The sequence below is a fragment of the Physeter macrocephalus genome, unplaced genomic scaffold, assembly GCF_002837175.3.
Source record: "Physeter macrocephalus isolate SW-GA unplaced genomic scaffold, ASM283717v5 random_247, whole genome shotgun sequence".
In the NCBI taxonomy this organism is placed as follows: domain Eukaryota; kingdom Metazoa; phylum Chordata; class Mammalia; order Artiodactyla; family Physeteridae; genus Physeter; species Physeter macrocephalus.
The window spans coordinates 733-19,598 of NW_021145533.1; the positions used below are offsets into that span (position 1 = coordinate 733).

The 18,866-nt window shown below is 45.8% G+C and overlaps 2 protein-coding genes across 2 annotated transcripts in view; one reads left to right on the top strand and one right to left on the bottom strand.

The window, feature by feature from the left end:
• Positions 1-18,228, top strand: LOC102983337 (squalene synthase). Its single transcript, XM_028484830.2, has 5 exons — positions 1-157; positions 3,901-4,092; positions 9,847-10,023; positions 11,154-11,306; positions 17,626-18,228. Exons 1-5 carry the CDS (start codon positions 95-97, stop codon positions 17,845-17,847), a joined length of 807 nt encoding a protein of 268 aa, XP_028340631.1. The 5' UTR covers positions 1-94; the 3' UTR covers positions 17,848-18,228.
• The window catches only part of CTSB (cathepsin B), a 25,918-nt gene continuing 22,308 nt past the window's right edge, over positions 15,257-18,866 (bottom strand). Inside the window, exon 10 of the mRNA XM_028484828.2 lies at positions 15,257-15,657. Coding sequence (XP_028340629.1) covers positions 15,608-15,657 — 50 coding nt within the window. The 3' untranslated portion in view covers positions 15,257-15,607. The remainder of the gene's footprint in view (positions 15,658-18,866) is intronic.

The window sequence follows — 18,866 nt, forward strand, 5'->3', positions numbered from 1 at the left end:
TTTCTGTTTTTTATGACCTCTATTTCAGATCTCCCTGGAGTTTCGAAATCTGGCTGAGAAATACCAAACAGTGATTGTTGACATTTGCCGGAAGATGGGATTTGGGATGGCAGAGTTTTTGGATAAGCGTGTGATGTCTGAACGGGAGTGGGACAAGGTTAGTGTCCCTGTGGAGCGTTGTTGGTGTGAGTGGCACTGATGACCTGGCAGTGCTCACCGTGACCTTCGGGCCCAGGGACAAGGGGTGGTTTCACAGCCCAGCTGTAATGTCTGCACATAAACACTTAATAGGGGCTGACGTGTAGTCATGCCTGGGATGATCCTTGCTCTGGGGAGTTTATCGTCAAGTTAGGCCAGGGGTCCCAAACCCCTGGGCCGTGGACCGGTACAGGTCCACAGCCTGTTAGGAACCGGGCCGCAGAGCAGGAGGTGCACGGTGGGCGAGTGAGCGAAGCTTCACCTGCCGCTCCCCGTCGCTCCCCGTTGCTCGCATTACCGCCTGAGCCATCCCCCCACACCCCCACTCTGTCCGTGGAAAAACTGTCTTCCACGAAACCGGTCCCTGGTGCCAGAAAGGTTGGGGACCGCTGAGTTAGGCCAAAGCAGATATAACTCGTCCCAGAGGTGCAGACATTAAGCTGATGAAAGTGTCTCTGACTTGCTGTGAAATTTGAGGTTAATGACCAAATTATTAAATGTAATATAGAGACATCAGTAGTTTTCACATCTTAAAACGTGTCTTCTATTTTTTTTGCCTTTACTGAGCACGCGTGTGTGTTTCTGAGTCATTTCCAGTTCCTCATAACACAAGCTTACTATTTTTTTAAATGAAATTTGGGTTTCTTTTCGTTTTTAACGTTTCTTTATGTAGGCTGTGCTGGGTCTTATTGCGGCATGCTGGGTCTTTAGTTGTGGCATGCGGGATCTAGTTCCCCAACCAGGGATCGAGCTCAAGCCACCTGCATTGGGAGCACAGAGTCTTAGCCACTGGACCACCAGGGAGTGCCCACGAGCTTACTTTTAAATTCAGTGCCACCTTGGCCCCATTTACTTAGGAGTAGGTATCAGACTGTTAAATTATATTCTGTGTCTGTTTCCTCAGAAACAAAACGGTTCACAAGGATCCCAAGGCGCTAACTTGGATCATAGCTGCATTACGCTGAGGAGTGAGTGCCTTTCTAATACCCACTCCTCCTTCCCCATCATCTTTTCATAGAAATAAGACGATGCGAGAGGTTCCAGGTTTCTTGCCGTCCGCCTGCCTCTTTTTACGGTGCTCGTAGATGCACATATGCGGAGGTACACTGCAGGAGCCCCTGGGGGCCCAGGTTGTCTTCCTCTAGGGACAGAGCAGCTGGAAAGGGCTGTGAGAGCAGATGATGTGGCAGGTACAATTATCCTGGCTTCCATTTGGCCAGAGGTTCTCCCTGACCAGCAGCTGTGAAGGACGTTGGCCAGGGGTTGGGGAGAGCATGCTTCTGTGGACAAAGTGACGTAATTGACTACGGGGACTAAACCTGACTCAAAATACAAGATGGGGGGGGGCCTTGCCCATTTTCCATAGGAATGGCCTCTGTGAGACTCACTCATACCTCAGTGGAAGCAGAGACATTTTAAACGTCTAAATTGTGTACATATTTTGTGTCTCTAATAGTGTTTAGGTTAGGGTCCCAAAAGAGCTGCTACTGCATATTCATCGAGTGAGTGTAGGTCCAAGGTCTGGCCTCCTCATTTTTCACGACTCAAAACTTGATGACAACATCTTTGGAACTGGTGGTTTATGCTCCACAAGTCAGCGTTGAGTGTGGCTGCTGCTAGAATATCGGTTTATGAATTTAAAGTTAAAGCTGAAACGCCTGGCCACGCACTAGCGCTCGTTATCAGCACAGTAACTTCCTTTTCTGCTGTGCAGATCTATTCAGGAAACTTAATTATAGGCTGTTGAATAGAAGTTCTGATCAGATAAAACTGAATACTTGTAAAGATTTTTCTTTTCCTTCAACTTTAGAGGAAAATGAATACCTCCATTCTAGGAGTATTTCTACCCCAAAACTGTTATCTTAACATAAAATATACTTTTCCTTGGACAGCAATATGGATGTTGTAATGTAATATGTAATGTTTTTATTAATTTCTAGTAAGTCTTTTAAAACTTTCTTGTAGTTGTCCACAGCTGCTTACTCTCTGATTTCAGCATATCTTTACTCTTTCCAGATCCTTCCTCTCCTAGAACATATTTCAAGTGCCCTTTCTACCATTTCATCGTACCCCTTGATTAGTCTGTGACTTTGTATTACTTCCTTTTTTAAAAAATTAATTAATTTATTTATTTTTGGCTGCGTTGGGTCTTCATTGCCGCGCACGGGCTTTCTCTAGTTGCAGCGAGCAGGGGCTACTCTTCGTTGTGGTGCGCGGGCTTCTCATTGCAGTGGCTTCTCTTGTTGCAGAGCACAGACTCTAGGCTTGCGGGCTTCAGTAGTTGTGGCGCATGGGCTTAGTTGCTCCGCGGCATGTGGGATCTTCCCAGACCAGGGCTCGAACCCTTGTCCCCTGCATTGGAAGGCGGATTCTTAACCACTGCACCACCAGGGAAGCCCTGTATTACTTTCAACCAGAGACACTCTCTACTCTGGTCTTTGCCTAATTCTGCTGTAGAGGGTACCTTCTTTAACTCCTCTTCACTTCTTAAGTTGTCTAATGGACATTCATTTTATAAACGTATTGCTTTAAGTAATACAATATTGTAAATCAACTATATTTCAATTTAAAAACAGAGTATTCCATTGAGTTGTCTTGGAATACTCTTCTCCGGGGAGGACAGCTTTGACAAACCACTTGTATAGAAAAAAACTTATTTGACAATTAAGATTTACATTTACTCAGATTTCATTTGAGAGAAAGGCAGAGTTTTAGCAAAGTTGTTAAACCCTGCCTCTGAAGCCATACGGCTTGGCTGAGAATCCCTGGCCTCTGACTCGCCAGATGAGTGATCTTGTGCAAGTTTAGTGACGTCTCTGTGCCTCAGTTTCTGCATCTGCACGATGGTGATAATTATTGACTGTGCCCCAGAAGATGTTTGTGAGGACCGAATATGCAGCATGCTTAAAACACATCCTTAAGGACTTCCCTGGTGGTCCGGTGGGTCAGACTCCACGCTCCCACTGCAGGGGACCCGGGTTCGAAGAACTCTGGTAAGGAGCTAGATCCCACATGCATGCCGCAACTAAGAAGTCTGCATGCCTCAACCAAAGATCCTGCATGCCACAACTGAAGATCCCGAGTGTCGCACCTACGACCCAGCACAGCCTAAATAAATAATTAAAAATGTAAAAAAAAATGAGTGAATAACTTAGGAAAGTATGTTTAAAAAATAAATAAAACACATCCTTGTTATGTAAAAAAACAAAGTACTACCACTACGTTCTTTTACTTAAGGAGGATTTTGAGACACTGCAAGATCTTAAAATGTCTTCAAGATTAAATTCTACTTAGTATTCTGGTTTCTGTTAGAATATTCCTTATTCCCTCATGGCCTTCACTCCCAATTTGGGATATCAAAAAGTTTACTGTACTAGTTTATTTTTTCAGTAACCTTTTATTCTAGAAGCAGTGCATGTGCATTGTACAGATATAGAAAATATAGTAAAAAAAATAATAAAATTAAAAAAATGGAAACATCACATGAGCCAGAGATCACTTCTGTTAAGTCTTTTGTGCACATCCTTCTTGGAGTGTTTTTTACTCCTTACATGTACATGGTGTATAATGTGGTTTTTTTAAGCAAAAGGAGATCTTTTACATTCTTTTTGGAACCTGGTTTTTTTGTAGCTAATGATCTCTGGCATTTCTGTTTTAGTAAAAGTTTCATTATTAAAGTACTTTAAAAATCGTCTTTTACAGTACTGTCACTATGTTGCTGGGCTGGTGGGAATTGGCCTTTCTCGTCTCTTCTCGGCCTCAGAGTTAGAAGATCCCTTAATTGGTGAAGACACAGAGCTTGCCAACTCTATGGGCCTGTTTCTGCAGAAAACAAACATCATCCGTGATTATCTGGAAGACCAGCGAGAAGGAAGAGAGTTTTGGCCTCAAGAGGTAATAGGTTCAGGGGATTTGGGGAGAAATAATTTTGAATGCTCTCTGACAACAAAACATTAAACCCTTTTGGTTGCAAGTGACAGAAACACAAATCAAGCTCCCTTAGACAGCATAGGAGACGGTGTAGACTAGATTAGGATTTAGTTTGCTTCAGGGGGACGGGCTGCATCCAGGGATTCAGACTATGTAATAAGGCTTTGTCCCCTTTCTACCTATTGGACAGGTTTTGTCCAGTGGTGGGTATCACGTCCCATTACTCACTCATAGCATTGGTTCCTATGCCCGTCCCTTAATCAGTTAGTAGCCAGAGCGTTGAGCACTCAGTCTAGACCTGGAGTATGTCTGCCCACACATGTAGAATGGATTTCCTCCAAGAAGGAAGGACTCGGTGGCAAGAAGGGGCACCAGATGGGCACCCACTACAGATGTTCATTATCAGAGACAAGAGTGGATCTTTGACTTGATTTAAAATGGACAGGGAAAGGAAGGGCTTTGACGTTGATTTTATTCAGAAGGAAAGCCAGGAAATCTTATGACTATTTCCTGATTTTACTCCAGCATTTACCTTTTGTTTTAATCCATCAAATGGTATCCTAGGGACTTCGCTGGTGGCGCAGTGGTTAAGAATCCGCCTGCCAGTGCAGGGGACACGGGTTTGAGCCCTGTTCCAGGAAGATCCCACATGCCGCAGAGCAACTAAGCCCACGCGCCACAACTACTGAGGCTGCGCTCTAGAGCCCACGAGCCGCAACTACTGAGCCTGTGTGCCACAACTACTTTAGCTCACGTGCCTAGAGCCCATGCTCCACAACAAGAGAAGCCACCACAATGAGAAGCCCGTGTACCGCAACGAAGAGTAGCCCCTGCTCGCTGCAACTAGAGAAAGCCCATGCATAGCAATGAAGACCCAGTACAGCCAAAAATAAATAAATACATTTATTTATTTTTAAAAAAGATTTTTAAAAAAATGGGGCTTCCCTGGTGGCACGGTGGTTGAGAATCTGCCTGCCAATGCAGGGGACACGGGTTCGAGCCCTGGTCTGGGAGAATCCCACATGCCACAGAGCAACTAGGCCCATGAGCCACAACTCCTGAGCCTGCGCGTCTGGAGCCTGTGCTCCGCAACAAGAGAGGCCACGATGGTGAGAGGCCAGCGCACCACGATGAAGAGTGGCCCCCGCTTGTCACAACTAGAGAAAGCCCTCACACAGAAACGAAGACCCAACACAGCAAAAATAAATTAATTAATTAATAAACTCCTACACCCAACGTCTTAAAAAAAAAAAAAAGGTTTCCTAGAACCAAGTGCTTTTAAGGTAAAAAAAAAAAAAAAAAAAAAAAGCAGGTGAGAAGGTGGAAAAGATGTTTGGAATTTATACTGCAGATAAAGAGTTAATATTCCTAATATTAAAAGAACTGCCAAAAGTTAAGTAAAAGACCAACTGCACAGAAAAAATGGGTAAAGGGATAAGAACAGGTAGTTCACAGAAAGATGCAAATGATCCTTAAACATCTGGGAAGGTGATCAACCTTACTCCTGATAGGTGAAATTCACTTTAAACCTCCCCTGACCTCAGACATCATAGGTTTTCAAGCCTCCCAGGTGAGTGTGGTGTGCAGCGAGGTCGAGAAACAGCGACACCAAGGCTCAGAGAAGGGAAGCGGCTTATCTCAGGACTCCCAGAAGGGGAGCGTCTGTCTCCTGGGTCTCAGCCCGGTGCCTGTCCAGGAAACGACACCGCCTTTCAGACGAGGCTCTGCACCCCTGCACGTGCTTCACTCCTCACTCTTCTGTAAAATAGAATAGTTTATACCACCAGGCAGTGGTGTGAATAAAATGAGAAAAACTTCTAGCACAGAGTGCTTAGTAAATGTCAGTTCAGGCAGCCTAACAACGAAAAACAGTCCTGAGGTACCATTTCCTGCATTGGATTGGCAAAATGTCGGAAGTTTGATAAGCCGTAAGCCATGCTGGGGAAGTGGGTGCTCCCGTGTGGGTGGTGAGCGTAAGCTTGGCCGTTGACGGCTGTGGGAGGTTGCTGGCTGCAGCCATTGTTTGTAATAGTTACCGTTTATAAACGACTCACATGTCCGTCCATACGGGACGGAGTGAATGAACTATGGTCTATCCACGCAGTGGAGCACCAAAAGATCGATCCTACTGTGGAGCGAGCTCCAGGTTATATTACTAAGTGAAAAAAGCAAGGTGCTTAACAGTATGTGTAGTTCAAATGAAAGGATAAACCAGAAAGGAATAAAGTTTTCAGTAATTATATTGTGAATAATAATATTAATATTGAAACTATTATAGAAACTTTACAGCATAAATAGTAATTTTGTTCATATCATTAGGAAGCAAGATTTTCAGTCTAAAATAAAAGTTGCAAAGATAGAAAACACTGAAGTTAAGCAAAAACTCCAGTGATCCTAAACTGGATTGGAAATATCAGTATGAACTCATGATACCGTTTCTCTTAGAAAATTCTAGCTCCGTCTACTAAGAGTTGTATTGTAGAAAGAGGTTCAAGTGGCTCCTGAGTCCCCTTGATGGGACCCTAATAGTCTTTGATAGCTGCCTTGCCGTATGGTGTGTCAAGATGTTCCAAGCTCATTTTGTACATTTTTTGACTGGGATTTGGACTCATCCAGCTCTTCAAGAAGCCTAAGCTTCTGTTAATGGGAAATGGTGCCTCCAGACCACACGTGGGCACTCGGGGTGGTCATTGCACTCGCAATAGTCGTCACATATATTTAGTTTTAAATCTAAAATATTTACCTTGTAGTTTATATTGATATTTCCAGTTTGAACTCGGGACTGTTACATAGTCTCTTCTGTATCACATCTCTACCTCTTCCTCACCCACAGTCGTATTTCTCAAGGAAAATAAGAGATGATAGAATTAGTATATCCCATAATGACTCATTTGCTTTTTTCCCACATTACAGATGTAATTACACATTACCGCAGTCTCTGAATAGTGACTCTAGTGCTACTGCTACCACGTATGACTACTGAACACAGTTGAAGATATGTTTTCCCATATGCTAGCTAATTCCCTATTTTTATATTGTATTTATATCTAAATTGTCAGATCAGCTAGCCATTAAGACTGGACATCCCTGGTGGCGCAGTAGTTAAGAATCCGCCTGCCAGTGCTGGGGACACGGGTTTGAGCCCTGGTCGGGGAAGATCCCACATGCCGCGGAGCAACTAAGCCCGAGCGCCACAACTACTGAGCCTGCGCTCTGGAGCCCGTGAGCCACAACTACTGAAGTCCGCGCGCCTAGAGCTCGTGCTCCACAACAAGAGAAGCCACCGCAATGAGAAGCCCACACACTGCAACGAAGAGTAGCCTCCACTCACTGCAACTAGAGAAAGTTGTGGCTTGTGGGGTCTAGAGCGCAGGCTCAGTAGTTGTGGCGCTCGGGCTTAGTTGCTCCGCGGCATGTGGGATCTTCCCCGACCAGGGCTCAAACCCGTGTCCCCAGCACTGGCAGGCGGATTCTTAACTACTGCGCCACCAGGGATGTCCAGTCTTAATGGCTAGCTGATCTGACAATTTAGATATAAATACAATATAAAAATAGGGAATTAGCTAGCATATGGGAAAACATATCTTCAACTGTGTTCAGTAGTCATACGTGGTAGCAGTAGCACTAGAGTCACTATTCAGAGACTGCGGTAATGTAGAGCTTGAACCCATGTCCCCTGCATTGGCAGGTGGATTCTTAACCACTGCGCCACCAGGGAAGGCCATTAATATTTATGAATTTTGAAGAAAAAAAAGAACAGTACTTCCCTATGTTTATACATGTTGGTATTAGTTTGTCCTTTATACTTCAAGGTCACTTTTTCTGGATATAAAGTTTTTAGCTCACAGTTTCGAGTTTCTTAAATGTGTTACTCCATGTTCTCCCACTTTAAGACTGGCTGTTGAAAATCTAACGATAACTTACTTTTCTTTTCTGTATATGTTATGGGTTCTTTTTCTCCTCCTTGGTGGTCACTGCCTAGATCCTTTATCAATGGAGATGCTAAATGGTGCTATCTTAATTCTGTCATCCTTTCTGCATTTATTAGCTGGAATTTTGGATTTTGCAAAACTGATGGTGGCAGCATCATAGTGTTTGGATTTTCCCAGATTCTCACCAAAAAAAAAAAAAAAAAAAAAGAAAGAAAGAAAGAAAGAAAACTCAACCAAAAAACTGAAACAGATGTATCCAAAACAATGGATAGCATGTCCAGAAGCACAAGTGACAAAACATCCCCAGGAACTCCAAAACACAAATGGGTGCAGACAAAACACCAGCTCCAAAAACAAAACCTGCAAAACCTGTGCAGGACAAAGCCACGGCGGCTGCAGGGTGTCTCAGACCCGAGAGCAGGAGTGGACAGTGGAATGGACCCATTTGAGTAGAGCAGGTGAAACAGCAATGGGTGTCCCTTCTCTGGCTGTGGGCGAGTCCACGGGGGCCATGGGAAAGCCTGGAGGAGCTGGAGTGCATTGGCCCCCTTGAACTGGACGTGGACACAGACCAATCAGGATTCTCTTCCAGGATTGGGCCCACATTGAGGGATGAAATAAAAACTGAGCAGCGAGACCTATGTGACATCAACCAGATGCAACATATGAATCTTGTTTAGGTACTTACTGGAAGAAACCAAGTGGAAAAAAAATTAGACAGTGGGATAATACGACTGCTAATTGGATAATTTGTAGTAAATATTTATCGTTAACTTTTAGTTGTGATAAGATATATGTACAAGAAAGGTTCCTAGTCTTTTAGATATTCATAATGAAGTATTTATGGGTAAAATGATATATTAGGGCTTTAATTTGAAATAATTTTGGGGCTGGGGCCATATAGCTGGAACAAGATTGGCCAAGTGTCAGTAACTGTTGAAGCTGGTGGATGGATACGTAGGCGCTCATTAACGTTTTTCTCCAGGTTCTGCAGGACAGTCTAGTACCAGCAATCTGAGCGGGTTTAGGTGCAAATTAAGAATGGATAGCAAATGTGACTTACCATAGAATCTTAGTCCTTTTAGGCCTAGTCATTTATTTTGGGGAGTGTATAAAGTTACAGTAAGCGTTATTCTTTAGGAAGCTTAAGACTACCCAAGGATAAAAGTAAATTATTTGCTAGCTTCAGAGAATCCTCTAAATACTATTAAAGATCATCAAACCAATTCTGTTGTTGGAGTTGAGGCTGTTATTTCATTTTCAGGTCAAGGAGGTAATGTTCTTACAGTAGAGACTCAGTTCATTTTCCCAGATAACGCTTGTTCAACAGTGTTCTTATCAGAACTGGGAATGTAATGTTAATCGTTAATTATTTTGAGACCTTGGCCATCTTGAGACTGTTTAATGTTTAGCTTGCAGTGCTGTTGTAGCTGATTTTGTTGTAGCTGGTTGTTTTTTCAGGAACAGACCAATGCCTTGCAAACAACAGGAGGCCTCTTTGGCCTGAGGTCATCAAAGTATTGCTTAGTACGTGCTGCACTAATTGTCCCAAAGGGACACTTTCCCAAATACTTAACTTACTCTTGATTATGATTAGATCTTGATTGTAGTCATAATAGACATTGTATAGAGGTTAAAACGGACTTGGTCTTGGTGAAAGACGAGGCAGCAGCTAAGAAAGGCTTTGTATATCATAGTTCTTATACACAAAGACCCTTTCATGTGACTTGTACGCTGTTCCCCTGTGCATGTGCTGACTTGTCTTTTGATCTTCTTATCCGCTTAGGCTTGGAGCAAGTATGTGAACAAGCTGGGTGACTTTGCCAAGCCAGAGAACGTGGACTTGGCCGTGCAGTGCCTGAACGAGCTCATAGCCAGCACACTGCACCACATCCCTGACGTCATCACTTACCTTTCACGACTTAGAAACCAGAGCATATTTAACTTCTGTGCTATTCCACAGGTGTGTATCGGGGAGGCCGAGGGGTGGGGTGGTGTGCTGTGCTGGGCATTCTAGGCATGCCTAGAATGCGTGTGCTGTTTTGGTCTGTGTATTCAGGAATGTGGTTCCTCAAAAAAATGACTCGTGTATTTTCTTCTGCCAGGGGCAGGCACGTTCACAACACCTCCCTCCCCTCTGCCCCATGGCCATCACACTCAGGTCAGCCTTGAGGTTAAGCCTGCTTCTTTCCAGAACCTTCTAGAACCCTCTTTTTCTAAACGAGTTAGTTTGATGCTTATCCTCACAATTAAATCTAGGGCTTTGAGTCAGATTTATGAGGAGTGCTGGGTGAAACAGGTGAAGCTGTTACTAAAAAGTCTTATTTAAGCACCTAATTTTGGCTGTCCTTTTCCCAGATCTTGGGATAACAGAACCTGGTCCTGTGGACTTAGGAGCTTATACTTTTTAAATGCCTTTACCAGTTATTTACGTTTTTAACTCAAATAAAATGAAGAAAATTATAAGATTTAATTTGGAAACTTGGTTTCGTCTTGTTCTAATGACCAATCTGACCAGTTGATGGAACTAAATAAACTCTTTATGCCAGACTTATGTTTCCATCTATCCTAGAAATAATTTACCTTTGAGCATGGGGAACTACACGGCCCCCTTTCTTTTGTCCCCTGCCACCCCCGTGCTACTTTTTTTTTTTTTTAATGTATAATGATTATGTTCATTGTAGGAAAAATAGAAAAAACAAAATAGAAAAAACTTTCCAGATATTATTTTGGAATATCTATTTTTCAGATCTAATAACCCATTGCCCCAGCATGGAAAATGTGACATTGGCTTGTGTTTGTTTTTTCCAAGTAAAAAGGAACTATCGTGACTAAACTATAGAATTATTCAAGACTGCAAAGGGCACTTGATTCTGTGTTTTGCTGAGAAAGGGAAACATGGGAAAGGGAGAAGTCTTGACATGCGTTCTTTACGGGTATTTTCTCTCGGTTGGTTGCGTCTTAGCCCTTTGGCACTTTCTCCTGAAGGTTCTCTTCCCTCCTCATGATGATGGCTTACAGTGCAATTTCTCACTTCTTTTCACTTCTTTGAAATGAGATGAATTAGTGTTCTCTCTCTCTCATTATCTGTAGGTCATGGCCATTGCCACTTTGGCTGCCTGTTATAATAATCAGCAGGTATTCAAAGGGGTGGTGAAGATAAGAAAAGGGCAAGCAGTCACCCTGATGATGGATGCCACCAACATGCCAGCTGTAAAAGCTATAATACATCAGTACATGGAAGAGGTGGGCTTTCATTTAATAATATCACTATTTAAACATTTCATATTTGTATATAAGATGATCTTAACTCACAGTGTTACGGCATTGGTGTTGGACGGGTTGGCGTCCTTTATTTGGAAGAATAGGCACAGAGAGCCGAGTGTTGCGAGCTGCCCGGTTCCCTGGTCAGAGGGGATGAAGGAAGCCAGGCCTTAGGATGGAGCTCCCAGGAGAATCATATTGTTTGAGCTGGAAGATGAAGTTAGAGGCCAGCCAGGCTTCTTGTCTCACGGCTGAGGCGTGTGAAGCCAAGGCTGTGGCTGCTGACGCAGCATCTGACTGAGTGGATCCGGGACCCCAGGCCACACTCCCGACACCCGGTCCAGTACTTTGCCCTATGGCAGGGACCTCAATTGAGAAACCATTGTGGGGAATTTAGCAAAGGAAAACCATCAAGCTGCAGCTATTTCTAAATTTTCTAATGCAGATCTCATTTCAGATGCCCAAACCATCCTGTAAAACAGAACGTGCTTGTTCTAGTCAAATCTCCAACTCTGGAGGGTGTAATACATGACTTGGTTCAAAAGAACTTTTTCTTAGAGGCTAGAACTCTGCTCGCCAGGCCCTGGAGCAGAGGGCTTCTCAAATGGAGGCGATTTGGCTTCCCCCTCCCCTGGGGGACACTCGGCAATGTGTGGAGACATTTTTGATTGTCACGCTGGGGTGTGAGTGGCTACTGCCATCTGGTGCGTAGACACCCGAGATCCTTAGGTTGGTTCTCACTGAAGATTGAAATACTGCAGAAGGAGATGAAAGCGTTAAGATCTCCCTCCCCGCAGATCACTGCTGCCCCTAGTTTTCTGATCCTTCCCGTCCCCCGGTTATGCTTTGACAGGGATGAGATTTGTAACAGCAGTTTCATCTAAACAGAATTCTACAAAACAACTCTTTCCTCTGATTTCCACTGCATATTGCACCTTCTCCTGGTATTTCCTCCCTGTCTTGCACCTGCCAAGTTTTGCACCTCAGCATTTCTGCCCAAGGCACCTATAGAAGGTATAAGAGAAAAATCAGATTTTTAAAAAATCCTAAAGTTCTTTTACTGACTAGATGAATATGCTCAGCCATTGACCAAAAAAATGCTACTGACGAGACTTGGGAAATTGGGGTTCACTGTTTAGCCAGCACTTATTTGGGGCATACTCTGTGCCTGGCATAGCAGCCAAATAGGTGGATACTATTAATGTGAAGGAAATTTGAGGCCCTAACCCCATGGCTGGGGCCAGAATTTGGACCCAGGTCTGGCTGACTTCAGAGCCTACACTGTTCACCACGATTCTAAGGGCTTGAATTACCCTTTCTAAACTGAATAGTGCCTTTTTTAGGCACTGTTTCTCCATTTTATGTAAATTAGAAACATTCTATATGGTTTGTAGTTCAGAGAATATTTTAGTTTTGCAGTTTTATTCTGATCACTGATTTTAGAAAATGTTTTAAAAACTGTGGTAGGCAGTTCCATTACTATATTAAACTTCAGATTTTATTAGGTATTTTCCTTAACTACTGGAATTAAATCTAGTTGAGATTCACAGTTTGATTTAGGGCAGGGCTGGGCAGACTACAGTTGTGATTCACAGTTGGATTTAGAGCAGGGCTGGCTGACCCCCTGATTTTGTAAATGCCTTGCCTTTTTATTAGGACATAGCCATGCCCATTTGTTTCTGTATTGTCCGTGGCTTCTCAGGGCTCTACAGCAGCAGAGCTGAGTGGCTGTAACAGAGGGGGCCCACAAAGCTGAAAATACTTTCTTGGACCTTTAAGGAAAAGTTTGCTGACCTCTGATTTAGGGCATGAATTATTTTGTTTAAAATTACTCTAGGGACTTCCCTGGTGGTCCAGTGGTTAAGACTCCACGGTCCCAATGCAGGGGGCCTGGGTTCGATCCCTGGTCAGGGAACTAGATCCCACACGCATGCCGCAACCAAAAGATCCTGCATGCTGCAGCGAAGATCCCACACATGGCAAGGAAGATCCCGTATGCCGCAACTAAGACCCGGCGCAGCCAAATAAATAAATGAATATTTTTTTAAAAAGTCTATAAAACTACTCTAGTGAAACTCAGGGTATTTTGGAGGAAATACTAATAAGTTGATTTGACTCAAAAAACTGAAAATTTCTAAGTCTCAAGTAATAGAATGTGATAATGGTTTTAATATCAGCCTTAAGGACTTTTTTTTTTTTTTTTTTTTGGCTGCATTGGGTCTTCATTGTTGTGCGCGGGCTTTCTCTAGTTATGGAGAGCGGGGGCTACTCTTCATTGTGGTGCGCGGGCTTCTCATTGTGGTGGCTTCTCTTGTTGCGGAGCACGGGCTTCAGTAGTTGTGGCATGCGGGCTCAGTAATTGTGGCTCTCGGGCTCTAGAGCGCAGGCTCAGTACTTGTGGTGCACGGGCTTAGTTGCTCCGTGGCATGTGGGATCTTCCCGAACCAGGGCTCGAACCCGTGTCCCCAGCATTGGCAGGCCGATTCTTAACCACTGCACCACCAAGGGAGCCCAAGGACATTTTGTCACTACAATTTCAAATGAAGACTTTTTGTATGAAGTCCACAAGTTGTCAGGCATTTTGCTGGTGGCCAGACGTTAACTCTACTCCTGTGGATCTCCTCACTGAGCACGTCTGTCCTTTGCAGTAAGACGGGAAGACATTTTCCCCTCAGGTCCCTAGTTGTAGCAGTAACGCACCTGCAGGGGACTTCAGAGTTCTCCTCTTGCAACTCTAAGGTGTGAAGGACGAGGTGGAGCGAAGCCCGGGTCCTCTGAGCAGGGGAGCTGCTCCTCAGGCCCTCATCCTCTGGAGCAGCCTCAGCTGGAAACCAGTCTGGCTATCTGGCAGCTGGTGAGAAGCTCAACCAGCTATTCCGGGGCAGAAACAAATGTTCAGGCAAACAGCCAGAAACTTTTACTTCCTTCTCTGCCAAAGATGATTCCTTGGCAAGGGCCAACTTTTTCAAGCGGGTGGAGCTTCCCGTTTGGCTGTGGTCGGTCTACAGCGGCGCCGTACTCTCAGTCCCTGTGGGTCCTTGTGACTCAGAGTGTGGCCCTCCTCCCGGCTTCTGCGTCCCCTGCCGGCGTGTGAGCGTTTCAGTCCTTGAGTCAGAATGTGCCCATAGCAGGATGCCCAGGTGGCGCCTGTGAACACAGTTTGAAGAGCGCAGCTCTAGCTCTCCACCTCGTTCTCAGCCAACTGTGCATTTAACCCTGTGAGCAAGTATGGAATTGGATGCTGTGAATTTGGGTTTGGATGCTGTGAACTCAGGATTGGATGCTGTGAACTCGGGATTGGATGTCTGAACTTGCTGCACTTCTGTCTGTGTCCTGACCCCCATCTAAGCACTCTTTCCCTCCTGCCCTCTTGCCTGAGCTCCTCCTCCTTTCTCCCCCGCCCCTGCCTCTCGGTGTATATCTGTGTCAGTCCCTGCAGACAGCGGGCACATCCTAACTCCTCCTGGGCTTCAGCTCTCTCTGCCTCCCCGCTCCCTCTCCTTTCCTTCACAGCTAAGCTCTTGAAAGGGCAGGTGTTGTTCTTCCTTTCTTTTTTTTAAAAAAAATATTTACTTATTTATTTAATTGGTTGCGTCGGGTCTTAGTTGCGGCAGGTGGGCTCTTTAGTTGCGGCTCAAGGGCCCCTTAGTTGTGGCATGCGAACTCTTAGTTGTGGCATGCATGTGGGATCTAGTTCCCTGACCAGGTATTGAACCCGAGCCCCCTGCATTGGGAGCGCAGAGTATTAACCACTGCGCCACCAGGGAAGTCCCAGGGCAGGTGTTCTTAATGTTATTGATTGCCTTTTTTTCTCAGCCTACTTCTTTGTAACTTTTGTTTCCTACCTTTGTCATTAGAACTTTTCTTACCGAAGTGATTTGATGACCCCCCCCACCCCCAACCAGCGCACAAATCTCATGAGCACTTTCTTTACTCTTCGCTGATCCCACTGTATCATTTGACACTGTGGGTCTCTCTCCTTGAAGCCCTTTCCTTTTTTGGCTTCTGTGACACTTGACCCCAGTTCAGCCTCTTACCCCTCTGCCTGCTCCTTTGTCCTCTGGCTCCTGGTGCTGGTGTTTCCTGGGCGGCGCCCTCGTCTGCTGCCGCCGCCTCCTTCTCCCCCCACCACGGCTCCTGACGCCTGACCTGATGGCTCCAGCTCTGGCCTTGGTCGTTAGCTGCTTTTTGTTGTCTGATCTGTTGCATGTCGTCCTCTGTTCTCCCTGACCCACCTCAGGAATCTCCACCGCCTGGCTGTTCTGGTTATGCTTTCACGCTTGTCACAATTGTGTGCGCGTTACCCTCTGACCGAGCACTTCTAGAACTTTACCTACAAAAAATAACCAGAAAATGTGCAGCAGTGCTTATTGGAGCATTTTGTCCTCATGCCTTGTTGGGAATGAATTGATTAAATTGTAGTACATTCATACCATGCAGCTTGTGTTTACAAAAAGAATGACATTATTTTGTGGGTTCTAGCATTTAAAAATGACCATAAAAAATCGTGTGAGTGAAGGAAGTCAAATTATAGAACAGTATGTTTGTAACCTAATTTTTAAATAAAATTGTGTGTATGTATAATTTGATATGGATAATATAGAATCATATATATTTGTACATCCTATATAATCATATATAGTACGTATAATATATACTACATCTCTATGACGTTTTGTGTTTGTATAGAGGCTTATATGGGTGTAGCAAGAGGTATAAAAGGAACTACACCAGTATATCATATTATTACATTAATGTATGTATTAATATGTGACGGTTTGTATGTTTATATGTATAGGCTTCTAAGGACGAAGCGAGGCGGAATAATGTAAGGGAATTTTGATTTCTTTATTTTTGTTTTGCCTATTTTTATAAGCATAATTCCATCATCTAAAATTTTTGAGAAGAAATTATAGTTTCATCCCCGTGTGGTCTTCTCTCTGTAGCTATGCTTCGTAGCATCGCGTTAGATGTCATTGGCGTATTCCTGTCAGCGTGGTCTTTTATTTCTCGCTATATTAAATTGTAGCTGTGCTTTTTGGGGTGAGGGGGGCAAGAATATAAGAGAACGTTTGTGGGAAAAACATACCCATTGCGTAATGGAAAAATTGAAGATAATAATTTTATAGATGCCTGCTCCGTCCTCTTCATCCGCTTTGCCTCCGTCTGGGCTCAGGTCCCCGTCGCTTCCCACCTCAGTGACCTCTGGGTCGGATGGTTTGAGGCAGGAAACGTTGATCGAGGGCCTGCTGTGTGCCGGGCACGGGGCTGGGCTGGAGATGGACAGGCAAGGAAGCCGCGGTGCCTTCAGGCCTTCGGTCCATTTAGGGAGACGCGCAGATGGTGGCCCGGCGTGGGCGACGGGGAGAGTATATACCCGAGGGGGCCCTCGGCCCGACCTGGGCATTCGTGGCGGGTGCCATAGAAGACAGCTACGCAGGCCGAGACTTGGGTGGAGGCGGGACTCAGCCCGGCGACGGCACGGGGGAGGGGCGTCCCCGGCGCAGGGGGAACGGCGTGGCGGCGGGGAGGGACCAGAGCAGCAGCACCGCACGCGGAAGACGGTCACAGGCAGCTTTACTGGCCCGCGCGGGGCCAGGGGCCCGCTCGGGAGCTCAGGCCTCGCCCGGCCGTGGACACGAAGCCCCCGAGGCTGTCACGCAGAAGGGGTTGTAGGTCTCTTTGGTGACGGCGTGGTGGGGCAGATGAGTGGATTTTAGGGTTCGAGCACAGAGGCAGGAGCTCGATTTGGAGGCTGCTAAAGCTCCGATGGGGGGGGCCTAACCTAAGCAGGAGCAGCATTTGCAGGCGTGGGGAGGAGGCCTGGGTTCAGCAGGGATTCTGGAGCTTTGGGAGGGGAGGGTGTGCAGGGACGGGGAGGCCTCCAGGGTGACTCTCGGGGGCCCTGCTTCGTTCTCGCCAGCCGCGCACACCCGAGTCCATCGCCTTCTCCTGAGTGCCCGTGCCCGGTCTGTGCAATGTGTTTCCCTCCTCCGCGTGGCTCTGCTGTAGCCTCAGCGAGCAACGTGGACGTCACTGGCTCTGCGAGGTTCCGAGGGTGGGGCTCTCGGGGGCCACCCTGCTGCTCCGGGATGGCCCGCGGGATCACACAGACCCCGCTGACGTCCTGCCTTGTTAGTGGAGTGACTTTGGGTTATTACTTCTGTGTTCTCTGAGCCTCAGTTTTTCTCATTGGTAAAATGGGCATAAAATGCCTAGCTGTTTCAGGTTGTAGTAAGAAGTGAACACAGATGTTTATAAAGTTCCTGGGACTTACTCTTCTCTTCTCTTTCTTCCACAGATTTATCACAGAATCCCCAACTCCGACCCATGTTCTACTAAAACGAGGCAGATCATCTCCACGATCAGGAGGCAGAGTCTTCCCAACTGTCAGCTCCTCTCCCGGAGCCACTGCTCACCCATTTACCTGTCGTTGTTCATGCTCCTGGCGGCCCTGAGCTGGCAGTATCTGAGCACCCTGTCCCAGGTCACAGAGGACTACGTTCAGACCGGAGAACACTGACTGGGCTCGGTCGGGAGACCGAACACCCTGGGAAAACGGACTGACCTTCTCTTCAGGGATGGATGTGGGCTTTCCCCCCTTTTTCCCTCCTGCTTTAATCCCTCAAAGAACTCTGTGGGCCTGGACCTTTAGAAACTGTGACATGTGGTGAAGATAGGATTAAAGGGAAAGGACGCTTCAGCCTCGGCCGCCCGTGTTCACCTGTGCCCACCTGGGCGGGGTGACTGAGGGCTGAGCGTCCTCTGCTGTGGGTCACAGTCAGGGCTGCATCCGGGCCTGCAGAGAGAGATCATACTTAGTGTGCATACGGGCTAGAATTATAATTAAATGTATTTAATTTGAAGCAACCTTTGAATACCTGTCCTAGTAGAAAGTGAAGTGCATTTTCTTTCTGTTCTGTTCCTGTCTTTCTCAACCTTTTGTTTTCTTCAGTGGACTTGAACGTAGTCGATGCGAATGTTCAGAGTTCTAGGAATATTCCCGTGTTTCCTAAGGATGCAGACTGTCTTCGGCACGTGAACGCTAGGAAGTAACTTCTGGGTGGGGTTAGCATTATTTCCTCATTTAAAGGGGCTTTAGGTTTCAGGATTGCCTGTGGTCCCGTCGTAGCAGGTTGGTTTCCAGTTAAGGCTGACGTTTTTGAGATTTTTATAATAAAGAACTGAATTACCCGGCATTTGTCAAGGGCAGTTCACTGGAAGCCTGGATGCGCGTGGCAGGTACGGAACTCCAGGCTGGAGTTACTGGTTGAGGGACGGTGGCCACTGCTGCCACCGGGAAGCAGGGACCCGGCCTCCCCACCCTGCGCTCTGCCTGCTGGGAAGGGAGCGAGGGCGTCACCTTCGCCAGCCTGCTCTACTTTTAGCTAATTCTCTTAGCTGCGTTTAGAAGTTTTATTGCATTCGGAGGGTATTTTCAGCTTTGGGGTTTTTTTCTGTTTGTTTCTCAAGAAAGGCAGAAGAGGTTTTCAGGTGATTGGCTTGAAAGCCAAGTGGCACTTAGGCCAGTCCCCCCAGCAC